Source organism: Metopolophium dirhodum, chromosome 3, assembly GCF_019925205.1.
Source record: "Metopolophium dirhodum isolate CAU chromosome 3, ASM1992520v1, whole genome shotgun sequence".
Lineage (NCBI taxonomy): Eukaryota > Metazoa > Arthropoda > Insecta > Hemiptera > Aphididae > Metopolophium > Metopolophium dirhodum.
Window position 1 is genome coordinate 38,113,839 of NC_083562.1, and position 13,300 is coordinate 38,127,138.

A 13,300-nucleotide genomic window follows, 5' to 3' on the forward strand; every position below is an offset into this window, starting at 1 on the left:
CTCGGGAAACGCGCCTATTATTCTAAGGCCTACGTATATGGATTTTTTTAATTTATCCAATCAATTATTATTACTTGATACATGGACACATTTTTTATGTCAATACAGCGCGCGATTAAGAAATAATAATAATACTATGAAGAAATAACCTAATAGCACTTAAGGCAGTAGCAGCTGTCGTGGATGCAGTATAATGGTAGGTAGTAGGTACAACTGGTATGTATGCTTCTTACAATATATATTATGAGTACAACGAAACCGATGTGAGACGCGTGTATGACTCTATTAAAACGTCGTAATGAGCATATTATAATATTAATTTAATTAATACCACGAGTTTATGCTAAATCATGACGGTTGTTGAACAAAAAAATAAAATGTACCATCACGACGGTACTCGGTGGTAACGTCGTGTAAAATATATAATATTAATCGAGGCAGTTATACCTATAGGTTATATTATGTATATTATAAAATATCCATTCTATACGTAACATAATATTATAATTTATAACGAATAAAAATAAATTAGATTGAGTATTTTTAAAGATCATATTATTGAGATGAAAAAATTTTTCTTGCTACCTACAACATTTATTACAGTTTATAATATAGTTTCCAGCGTAACACGTAAATATGTGTTACGATTAAATACGATTTGAAAACGTCGTTTTTATTTATGCGTGCGTATGAATAATAAATATTTAAAAAAAATCTAAATATTATATTATAAAAGCCTCAAGGGCGTCAAAATCATTTTTAATAACGTGCGGTGGAAACATAAATAGTTGATTATTTAGGCAGGCACATATTATATAACATGTTTTTAAATATGTATATAAAATACAAATAATATGCTGTACCCATATTGATACCTACTGCATGGATAGTTTAATATACAATTTGCCAATATTGCACAGTTGTAAACACATCATTACACAATTAATTTATATTTGTCTATTGTTCACAAATAAAATAGCATCGTTCGTCTCGATATTTCTAAATATTCAATACATATTGTATTGATAGCTTTATTGTTACCTGGCGATATAGTATGATGATAACGTTAGTAACTGCAGATGTATCTGAGTATAATATATCGCCGTGGTCTATACCATATATTAAACTTACCCTTACTTTACTACCCCTATATTATGTGACAACGCAAGAATAAAGTACGTAGCGAATTGACCACACCAATAATGTAAAACTGCAGCAGCAGCAGTACAGCGGTCACACGTCACATATGATGGATAGTTTAGATACCTACACGATGCACAGTACGATGCACTCATTTCCATTATATGTGACGTAAATTATATTCTAAGAATATTATAACATCATATTATGCATATTATGTTGTTGTTGTAATCGTCTGTAAGTGACTTATAACCCGCAAACCAGCAGTCGATAAAAAAATAAAAAAAAATGAATATTAATACGACCAACACGCGCGTTATAATACCATCAAAGTCCGGTAGCCGATACCACGCACGTTTGAAAGTGCATCTCTCACTCACTGTTTCTATCTATCTCTCTCTCTCTCTCTCTCTCTCTCTCTATAAAGTATCTACCTTTATACCTCTACTTCGGTCGGTATCCCGAGCGCCTCCTCGTCAATGGTTTATATCGTGTGTACCTATATATAGTGTATGTACATGTATAGTATATCAACGGGCACTGCAGCTCGAGCTACTGTTGCCGCCGACGCCGTAATAATAATATAAAAACGACGGCGGTGGCGGCGTGGACCAGGTATCGTATCACTTCGGGGCAGCCCCGAAGCACAGACACTCACACATATATATATTATATTTATGTACATGTACCAAGTACCTACCTACCTATCGTCTATATACCTGTCTACCTAATACCTTCCCACCTACGTTGTATTTGTGTGTGTGCGTGTGCGTGTGTGTGTGTGTGTGTGTGTGTGTGTGTGTGTGTGTGTGCATGGAGGAGTATCTACTTCTGTCGAAGCCGCACGTGTGTGCATGTGCGATGGGAGGCAAAAACACGAATTCCATTAACGCGCGGGATTAAAGAGATATAAAAATAAAAAACATCGGATCCCCGAAATCCCGTCCATCCGGCGACGACGACAGAGACGATCGCCTACCTGGACAACGTGGCACGGTATATTTAGGAACGTTATAAGTATATACTATATATGCGTGTAACAACCGTCGGAGTAGACTGGAAGTAAAAAAAAAATGATAATAATGATCGTAATAAAAATACCGATTGCCCTCGGCATATACGTTGCTCTGACATAATGAAAATATTTATATATACGACCAGTATGTACGGCGGCAATATTCGTCCTGATGTTAGTATAGTAGGTGCATATTATTAATAATATTAAATTGTACCTGACGACGATGACGACTAACTCGCAAAAGTGGTATGTATTAAAATACATAGGCAACATAATATTGCGTAAGTCTGTTGTATGTAATATACTCAGAAAAGAGTCATGCTGTTATCATTCTGTTGAAAGCTCAAAAAATAATAACTCATATTTGAGGTTAGGTTAAACGGTCTAAACGAATTAAAGTAGTCTGTAAAAATGAATATATAGCTTTCAAACATTAATAAAATGCTTATTACGGAGACATTGACTGAATATCGTTAAAAATATAATCACTCGGTACTTAAAACCTGGGTGCGCCAAAACGGTTTATTTATGCACAGACAGTTGTACTATATTTATGGGTTTCATACATTTTTAATCCTATATTAGGTATAGGTCGGTTATTATTATCATCATCGTCGATTTAAACTCGGTGAATACATCTGCAGTGTGCTATTAAACGCAGATATCATACACCATCTTAATACCACTATACTGGAGGTAGTTGACACTATGTAGTAGTATATCTCATAATATATATTATAATATTATACACATTACCTCAATTTACGCATAATATTTAATATACAACTACTATAATACTACCGATATAAGCAGGTATGGGTGATAATAGTATAATATAAGTACCGAAACGTGTAATAAAAACAAACTACAACTCACTTACCGGTGTGCAGGAACAAGTGGTTTTTCAGATTCGTGTGCTTGCTGAATCCTCTGTTACAAATGTGACACTTGAAAGGCCAAGATCCGTTGTGCACGTACATGTGAGATTTCAGATCTCCGGGCGTCGGGAAAGACTTGGCGCACAGTGTGCACTTGTGCGGTTTCTCCTGCAAACAAATACGTCATAACATTAAAACGTATACTTATAATATTATTGATAATATATGATAAGTGATAACGTATCGATTTAACCAGCCACACGTATACACGTCAACTATATTATATCCTATTTTTTTTCGTATTATATTATATTATTATTATTATTATATAGGTATATAGTCTGCCGGGCGGTGTTGCGGTCGTTTGCGGACGGTTTTAATTGAGTTTTCAACGAGGACGTTAAATACGAAATAACCGTTTTCTATACCGTCTGGGTCGTAAAACCGATCGCCGCCGACGACCACTATACGCGCATTATTATTATACCGGTATACCTATATAGTGCGCGATTTATTATTTTAACATATAAGTCGATTTCGAATCGTAAACACCGGCCACCGGACTTTGGGTTGGGCACATTATTATCATATTATAATATAATGTCACGGGTGTAATTGTAATTGATCCGTGGCAAAAAAACCGACGATAAAAAATGAAAAAACCATCAACGACGTAGCACCTATTTAATACGAATAATAATAATATAATATAGGTAGGTAGAGGTATGCGATTCGCGAGGAGAGACGACGACGTATTACTCTATACAAGCGTCCGCGGGCGCCGCTGTGGTCATTCCGGACAATAATAATAAATAATAAAAATATTACTTTTATACACATTACGCACACACCTATGGTATAAAAACCATAACGGCGGTCGCGGTTTATCTCCGGGCGTCATAACGCGTTCGTTGTAATATACAGTGTTCACTGTTTATATAGGTATAATACTGTAGGTATATAGGTTTGTTCCGAAATGATTTATTTTACGGTCTCGCGGGTAAAATAATCTATTAAAATATATATGATGGGTACTATATATATATATGTATAATACAGCTGGGTATACATCGTTCTGCACTTTTGCGTGTCTCACATTACTGTCGATCGCACGTAAAACGCGTATAGGTACTATATACGTTATTACACTACTACTATAATATAATAGTAAAAACAATATTACGTGTTTTGAAGCGTCTATATTATTATGGACATAATATAAATACGCCGGAGTAAACCCTTTGGAACAGTCACGTTCTTATGTTATTATTTTAATACGTCTTATTGAAACAATTTATATATTATTGTATATTAATTGTAATACGTTGATAACAAATACATTTTGAGTGTCAATGAATAATGTTATTAGTGTTTAGTGATATAACAGACTCGATAATGCAGTTATAGACATATAGATTAAGTTGAAACCTACATACTGGATTATAAAATATAATGCCAAAGACAGTTACTCTTCGAACCTTGCAATCGCGGTATACTAGTGAGATTCGATTGAATAGAGAGGGGGGGCTAAACTTAATCACAAACTACTTTAACAAACGACCTCACGATCTACCCTCGATGTACGAAATCAACGTGTTTTCGTCCACGTATTATACTCTTCCGAAGTTCTTAAGTTCTGAGCTAGAACGCCACTAAAGATTATATTTTTATAGCCGTTCACGGGTCGCCTCGTACACGTAAGACACGCGCACATGCGCACACCACGAAGTGAAAAATTATTGCCATATAATTATTTATTTGTTCTCTCAACCCATACATCGCACGCATATAATAATTGGTCGAAAAATTTAATTTTTTCTTCCACCGGGCACCTGTTCACCGGTCGTCGTCGTGTAGATAGTAATATTATGTACCTATACACGGCGGGAGGAAAAAACGAAATTTCGGTCACAGCCTGCACATACATATATATAGGTAACTAATTATAGCTAGTAATATATACGAACACGCGCGGTTCCTGCGATTATTCCAATATATTAAATTATACCACCGCGCGCAGACGCAGTTTTTGAACGCGAAACGAACGTCCGCCCATACTGCAGCAAGCAGACGAAAACCCGAAAATAATTTAAACGCCGCGTTATTATTTACACAATTTTGTATATTATTTTATACAGCACACTCGGCTGCAGCTAGGAAGGTATTTACGCGGCAGAGGTATATAATATTATTATTATATCGTCCGCGGCGTATTCCGACTATTACAACTGGTAGGTATATAATTCCGCTGGCTGACGGGAAGCGCGCGCTCGCCCGCGGAAGACGGGGAAAAAGTCATTTCGGGAGGAGCCGGGCGGAGAGGAGAGGATAGCTGAGAAGTCGGCACCTGTTCGGCGCACGCCAAGGTCGCGCGAGAGGTCTGCACGACACACGGACCCGATGGCCGTAGAAGCAGCATCAGCAGCAGCCGTCGCTGCACCGGTCATCCGGCCTAGGGGAGTCTGCAGCGCGAAACGTCGCGGGCACTTGCGTGTTTCCATCGCCGCGTACCGGTTTCCGTGCGCGTCATGTGGACCGTATATTATAATATTTATATTATTCCGACGCGCGCGTATTATACATATATTATTAAACAAGGTGCAACATAAAGACTTGACGAAAAAAAAAAAATGATACTAAAAATATTTTGAAAAAAGTAATTAGGTACGTTCCAAATTCATTGAATCAAAAAAATATTGATATTTAAAAAAATTCTAAATTTTTTATTTTCAGTGTTAAAAAAATAAAAAATATTTCTTGTTTAATATATTCGTAGCGCATATGACTATAAATTATATATATAAAAACATTTTAATATTGCAGATTAGAACAGAAGTTGCCTATTCTAAAAGTTAGTTTTATCTGTTACAACCTATATATTATATTATATGTTTATACTAATATTATAATAATGTATATATGTATATCACTATAGCTGATAATATGTGCGCATTGTACACACTTATTAAAATAATAATAATCACGAGAGAATCATAAAACAATAAATAGTATAATTTATTATGTATCATTGTTTTTAAATTATCTCACGCGGGGTAAAGTATATTAAAATATATATTATTGTATTATTTCGATATCACCGCGCGACTGGTATAAGTACTAGGTATATGTACATATATATATATATGTATACCTATGATATACTGCACCTGCACAGTGGGATGTCACCTAGGCAAATCGATAAATTGCTCCAGATGTGATTTACACAAGGGTTTATAATGTAACCAGTGTTATATTATATGAAATTTAATATAGTGAATATAACCGCTAAATTTAGCGTTACCAAAATTTTATCCGCTATTCACAGCGAGTTTAGTTTGTAGAAATATATTATGTTGTATAGTTTGTTCCTAAAAAAACGTCCGCTATTTGAAGATGTCCACTATTTAGAGGTGTTCGTTAAGGGAGGTTGTGCACTGTATTATTATACGTCGGATGGTATAGTTTTTCATTAACTTTTATCCATCTCTTATATTTATATATATCGCGGCTGCTGAGCGCGCACTCACGCTCACGTCGGCCAAGACCAATCTTAAATAATCAGACGTTTCGATCGACTATATTTACCAATATACAATATAGGTAATAGGTATATTATATTATTATATGTACGCACGTTTCCCCACTATTTCGTGCTGCACGCGATCCACGAGTGTATATTACGAATATATACGACGAATAGAACACGACTGTGTTAGTGTGGGTATCCATATACACAGTTCGCGTGAACCACCCGACCAAACCGGCTGCTGTCCATTGACAACGACGACGATGGGTATCGCCGGGCTACCGGAGGTTTAAGTAAATTATACATCACATATATATATATACACATGTATATGTATTATAGGAGGTATATACACGGCTTGATGTTATATTACGTATATAATATTATATACGAACGAGGGAAAAAAACCGACCTCTCGATTGATTCGGGGTCTGAATGGTACACGACGAGGTATACCGTGCAATAAATTATATAAATTACCCATGTATAATGTATATATATTACGAACATTATACGCGGAGACACGGAACCGTACATGCGAAGACACTGCTGCAGCAGCGGCCCACAGCCATCGTTAAAGTCTCCGGGTCTGGTTTTTTGATATTTTTTTTCGCCCAACAATACAATGACGCGTTTTTTTCTTCTTTTTTTTTTACTAATGAGGAGTACTCAATAGCAGGTATATAGGTACCACTAATATCGATTGTTTTGCAACGATATACGAGTCGTTGAGTCGATGGTCCAATATAGTCTGCTGCTGCAGGATTTTGTCATTGCCGATAAAAATAACGTAGGTAATAAAGTCTTCTATATTATTGTATAAAATATATATAAATGTTTAACTACAGCTATATATTTCGGTACCCGTTGTACGTATAGATATGTGTACACGATAACGACATAGCTTGTTTAATTAATATATAAAATAACGAAGCACGTTATTCTCCATATTATATAATATATAATATTATTATCGTCGATCGTTCACGTTGCATTATATTGGCGACGGATGATATATATCGGTGCTCGTCATGCGGGGCTAAACGTCCTGCTTCAGTAGATAATAAAATATAATGTTAACAATCACGTATTTTCGTTGTCGGGTTATTATATTATGGTATACGACGTCCATTATTTTTGACACGAAACTATATATACAATGACAACCGAATATATTTTATCAGTGTACATATTTTATTATTATACATAAATACGTTTATATAAATTATATTGCATATTTAAATTACGAGTATATACCTATATTGTAAACGCTTTAATAACAGTGAACCATCATGCCACAGTGACGACGAAGGGAAATAATTTACTATTATATAATAGCTATACAGGTACCTATAGGTTTATATGTATTATGAAGCTTCCGTGTGTTTGCATTTGTGCGTGTGTATATGGTAATGCGCGTATAGTTATTTAAAATCGTTTTTAATATACATTCGGATAGGTGCGCATCATCATCTTCGTCATAATTATCTTCATATAATCATCATCATCATCATCATCCATATGGGACGCATGTAATTTGATTGAAACAGACGTAACTTGAGGGAATTGGGTGTGGAGTGATGCCGGGGTGCATTTGGTCCTAATGGATGTCTGACCCAAATATACTGTTTGACGGGACCCCGCGTGCTTAAGATTATTATTATTGTATACGCACCTATATATGTATATTATATAGCAATCCCGGTCGCCTTCAAGCATAACGGGTTGCCGCCGCCCGACGGTTAATGAAGAAAACGCGCGGGGACGAGACGATATAGCTGAACATAATACGTTCTTACAACAATATATACACAGGCATATGTATATATTATTATTATATAAGAGGTAAACACGACGTTCGTAACATGAATATAGTACTATACCGACGACGACTGTCGGAACGAATCGTAAGGGTACGCCACCTGTCCGCCGCCGTCACCGATGACTCTTCCCGTCCACACAACACAAGGCGAATACCTGCAGTACTATATAGTATATTGTATGCACACATATGTATACTGTAATAATAATTTAATAATTGTGACTTGCCTGGTAATTATTCGATCAATATAATATTACTATACCATATATATATAGGTAGTACTGCTGCAGTAGGTCCCTACCCATATGTATATATTTGTGCGTGTGATGGTGTATATATAAGGGTGTGAGCTGCGCACAAAAGGCGAACAATGTATACATATTATATAGTAATAATAATAATAATAATAATGTTTTCCTTTCATATATGGTCGGGGGAGTAGGAGGGAGCCACAAAGAAACCGTACAGACCGCTCGTCTTTCTCAAATAATAATAATGATAATCATATTGAAAACGACTTCTGCGAGAACCCTTCGCAAGACCATTGTTCCCATTGTAAAACGATCAATACGACGACGAGCACTGCAACACCAAATGGGAGCTGATCCGACATGTTTTCACTATTAGGCCGCTGTACAATAATGATCATAATAATAATCAATTCTGATCGGCCGCGCGAGCCTTCGTGGCGTACCTATATATGGCGTACGTATAATGTATTATATATTATATTATTATTATTATATTATAATATATACACCACAGACTGTCGTCGATGCCACAGTATCATATATTTTATTATATAGCGCATATTTTATGTATACCTATATTAACACGATTTATGTTCAAATTCTGTACCTGTAGACAAATCGCAAGCTTGTCGAAATAATAATTTTACCTGTTATCAATATTGACACACAATACACTATAAATATATATACTATTTGTATATACCTATAACAACATCATGATGGCACTCATAATATACCACGGACTGTACAGCGTCAGAACACCCCAGCGCCGTTTCTGGAGTCTTCGCGGGACGCAGACGCATATTAATATATAAGTCACAACTTTAGGTCTTGTAGTAATATTTTATTCGGTATATAGTTAAATACCTATTGCGTACCTATTAATGTGCCTGGTGGAGGTTATTTTAAATTCGAATTTATGGTAAATCTCTCGTGTTGCGGGATCGCCGAGGATGGGCGAAGAAAAGAGAGGAGAAAAAAACTGGTCGCTTGCTGTTTTCGCAGTAAAATAATATATTACTCACGCGTATATTATAATATGTACAGTCTCTAATCGTTGTCGTCGTCATCATCGCCGTCAGCCACGCGTTTGATTAAAAATATCAAACGCCGCGTAAACGATTCGAAGTGGCTGAGAAAAAAATGTAAATTATTTTATACCGCGATCGGTCATTCGTGTCGTGCGAACAAGATTACCAGGGAATATATTATTATTTAATTTGATAAATATGGTAGGTGGGTGTCTACTGTATACAATATACATATAAAATATATTGGCTCGCATATATATTATAATATATATTAGGACGGAACGATAATGTTCTCATATGTGATATTATTGGCAATATAATATTAGTACACTATCGCGCACAGCAGACGAACACCGAAGGATTTGGTGGCATGAAAATGCGCTGCACATTGAATTTTATTCATCGGCTGCAAACGGGTTTTTTAGCTTTTTAACGAGATCGAAACACCGCAGCCGGTGTTTTTTTCTCGCATACATTATTATTTAGAAGAATATAATATATATTACACAATACGCATATATATATATATACAACAATATATTAGGTACGTCGAAATGTGCCCAATGTCCATAGGTTTCCAATAGGTACTATATTATATTATAAATACGCGAAATACCACGCTATATGTGCAATGTGCTACCTATCTATATATTGTATTATATTCGTATAAATCAGCAATCCATTTGCGCGCGAGTCTCGTCGTCGCCGCCGTCGATCGCCTCGCCTGCTGCAGAGGGTGGGGGTGTTGTGAGAATTGTTTCTCGGACCGTGTCCGAGATGTGTGTTTTTTTTTCACGGGGTTCCGGTCTGTCAGAAACCCTTTTTTATTTGTCGGAGGGAAGTAGAAGAATAAGATAATAGCGATTGTTACGATCCGCCGCCGCCAGCGCCCCGGCCAAGACGTACACACACACACACATACACACACGCACACACGCACACAAGGGAACGCCATATGGTTTTGTGAAATAGGAAATTGCTCTTCAAACGCCCAGTGCATATTATACATATAGGAGTGCACACGATACACAGTCATTTCCTTAAAAAAATAACACGCACGTGATGTAATTGCTTTTTTTCTCTGGTATTGTTGCGCGACAGTTGGCCGACAAAAAAATAAAGAAATAATAATAATACGAACTTACAACAATATTGCTCCGAGGTGCACCTGACAAAAATATGCGTGTCAGCTAGGTAGGTATAGGTATATATGATATTATTATGTATATAAATATATACGATACCGGCAGCTACATTATTATTATATGCAGGAGGTATTGTCGGTTGAAATTCGGTTCGATTCCGGATAAACCACTCTTGGAGCGGTCCAGAAGGATAATAATAATATTATGTAATATAATAATCGAATTGTATTGCCTCGGGTTCGAGACATCTGTAGCCGTGTATAATAATTTCCAAGTATTCGCAAAATCGATATTTTATACTTAAACGGTTTGTTAATAATGCCAAAAAAAAAAAAACGTAATATGAACTATCCGGAAGAAATAACAAATGCCCGTGGTATTAATAATACTGTTTATAAATATAATAATATATCGATCTGGTTTCCGGTATATGCATGGTAATCATTCATACCGTGCGTATATATTATATACCTACCTACTAACATTGCACAGAAATCGGGTTCCCACTCGTTTTAATCTGAATTTTATCGTGATCAAATTTCACATTTGATCGCTGCGGCGAAGAGTTTAATAAATTGAGGTAATAAGGTATAATTTATAATAATGATATATATTACTATACATAATATATTTATAATTACGTAGGTATAATATAATATTTATACACGGAGGCAGACGCGACCTTCGTTGTCGCGCTTGTACGCTTAGTCTATACGATCATAATATTTGTTCAACTAGGTAAATATAAAATATATAGATAGCTGCTATAATATATTATAATAGCCTCGTTTTTATATTTACTTAAACGGTATGTGGTACTTGACCTAACCTAACCTACACTCGGATGAATTGCAGCGGAGAGGCGCTAATCTGTGACTTGAAAGGCTTTGAACGGCAGCCGAGTGCAGGTTACTACCCTATCGTGTATTGGGTCTGAACTATGCGTTTTATTGTAAAAGTAATGCGTGTTATCGGTAAACTGTACATGGATTTTATTTTACTATTTTAGTATACCAGTATGACGAACCTAGTAAGTCGTGTATAGAAATGAATGGCGAGAAATTGACGATTTATTATGTGTAATTTTCGACGACGCCGCCGCCGCATTGCGTTCCCTCCCGTGCTGTCGACGGACGCGTATTATGAAGACCGCAAAAATGTGGTATGAATATAATACAGGTAGAGCTGTATTATTATATTATTATCAAAGTATATATTATTAGAGATTATAGACTCTCGTAGAGCTGATGCTTCTGCATCTACGCCGGAAACGTTTTGTTACCATACGTCTCATTCCCTACCATAGTATAGTACATATTATAGTTTTATATACGCACACGACCGCAGTCCGACGCAGCAGCCGACGATTGTTGTTCGAATAGAATAAATAATATAATAATAATAATAATATAATCGTTTTTAATTCAATCGGTTTCGTCTGTCGAGCGCGCGCGCCCGCGTTTAAGTGGCACGCGCTCCGCCCGCCGCCGCCGCCGCCGTCAAATTACGATTTCCTCCGGACCGCAAGCCGGTCATTAGTATTTTTTTTCTGACGGCCTCCGCACGTATATGTATTGTATATCTATGTATATGTACACGAATACTTTGGTTATACACTTCTTCCTATTTCTTAATGGACCCGTCTGCTGCTGCTGCACTCGACACGACGACGACGACACTGCACGATAGACGACGATGATTTTGCAACTTTTCGTCTCTCGAAAAACGCCTCTTGTTTAGGCCTCCCCGCTGCCCCCGCTCAGGCGTCAGCCGAGCCGGACGAGGGTAGGTTCAAGAATACAATGCGCTCTTACGCGGCCGCGCACTGGCGGCTACCGTGTGCCGCGTAGTACTCTCCTATTAGTACCTAAACAGGAAGTCATATGGTCTCGTTTTTCTTTTCCCGCGGTTCGTCTTACGTAAAAGGTACGAGTTGAAATATTGTATATTATTATTATACGCGTTATTATGTACGTATGTGTGTATTTCGGTTCGCTGGTTTTCGATAACGACCTCGACACTGTAGCTGGTACTTACAATCGTACACATGTACATTGTACAACATAGATATTAATTATAATTTATACCTATATGTTATATGTACACTATGGGTAGGCGACCGCGGGAAATATAGTAGTAAACTTGTTATATTATCTGATCGTCGGTGGCGCGCGGAATGTCGTTCTCCAGTAAAATATAATTCGGATAGGACGTACTTTAATATTATACAATACATACGACCCTTCGGCCGTCACGGACGCCGACTCGGAACCCTGAGTCGCAGCAGTACATCCTTCACTTCCGCCCGCGATATTAGCGGCAGCAAGACGTCCGGTTAGATTAGTTTTCGGAAATGTAATCGATTATCAACACTACAGGTGTACACTATACACACGAATAATAGTATAAACGACCGTATTCGCGGTCACGGTAAGCGCAGCTCTGTGTTCGCGGTCGAATTTAATAAGCCCGAAAACCCCGTCGACGAC

The 13,300-nt window shown here is 36.8% G+C and overlaps 1 protein-coding gene across 2 annotated transcripts in view; it reads right to left on the reverse strand.

The window, feature by feature from the left end:
- LOC132941146 (zinc finger protein 235-like) overlaps window positions 1-13,300 on the reverse strand; it is a 98,738-nt gene that overhangs the window by 34,066 nt on the left and 51,372 nt on the right. The window contains exon 6 of one of the 2 annotated variants that reach the window (XM_061009073.1): window positions 3,039-3,204. In XM_061009073.1, the coding sequence (XP_060865056.1) occupies window positions 3,039-3,204 (166 nt within the window). Of the gene's footprint in view, window positions 1-3,034; window positions 3,205-13,300 lie in introns of both variants that reach the window. The other variant, XM_061009074.1, reaches the window with a different exon arrangement.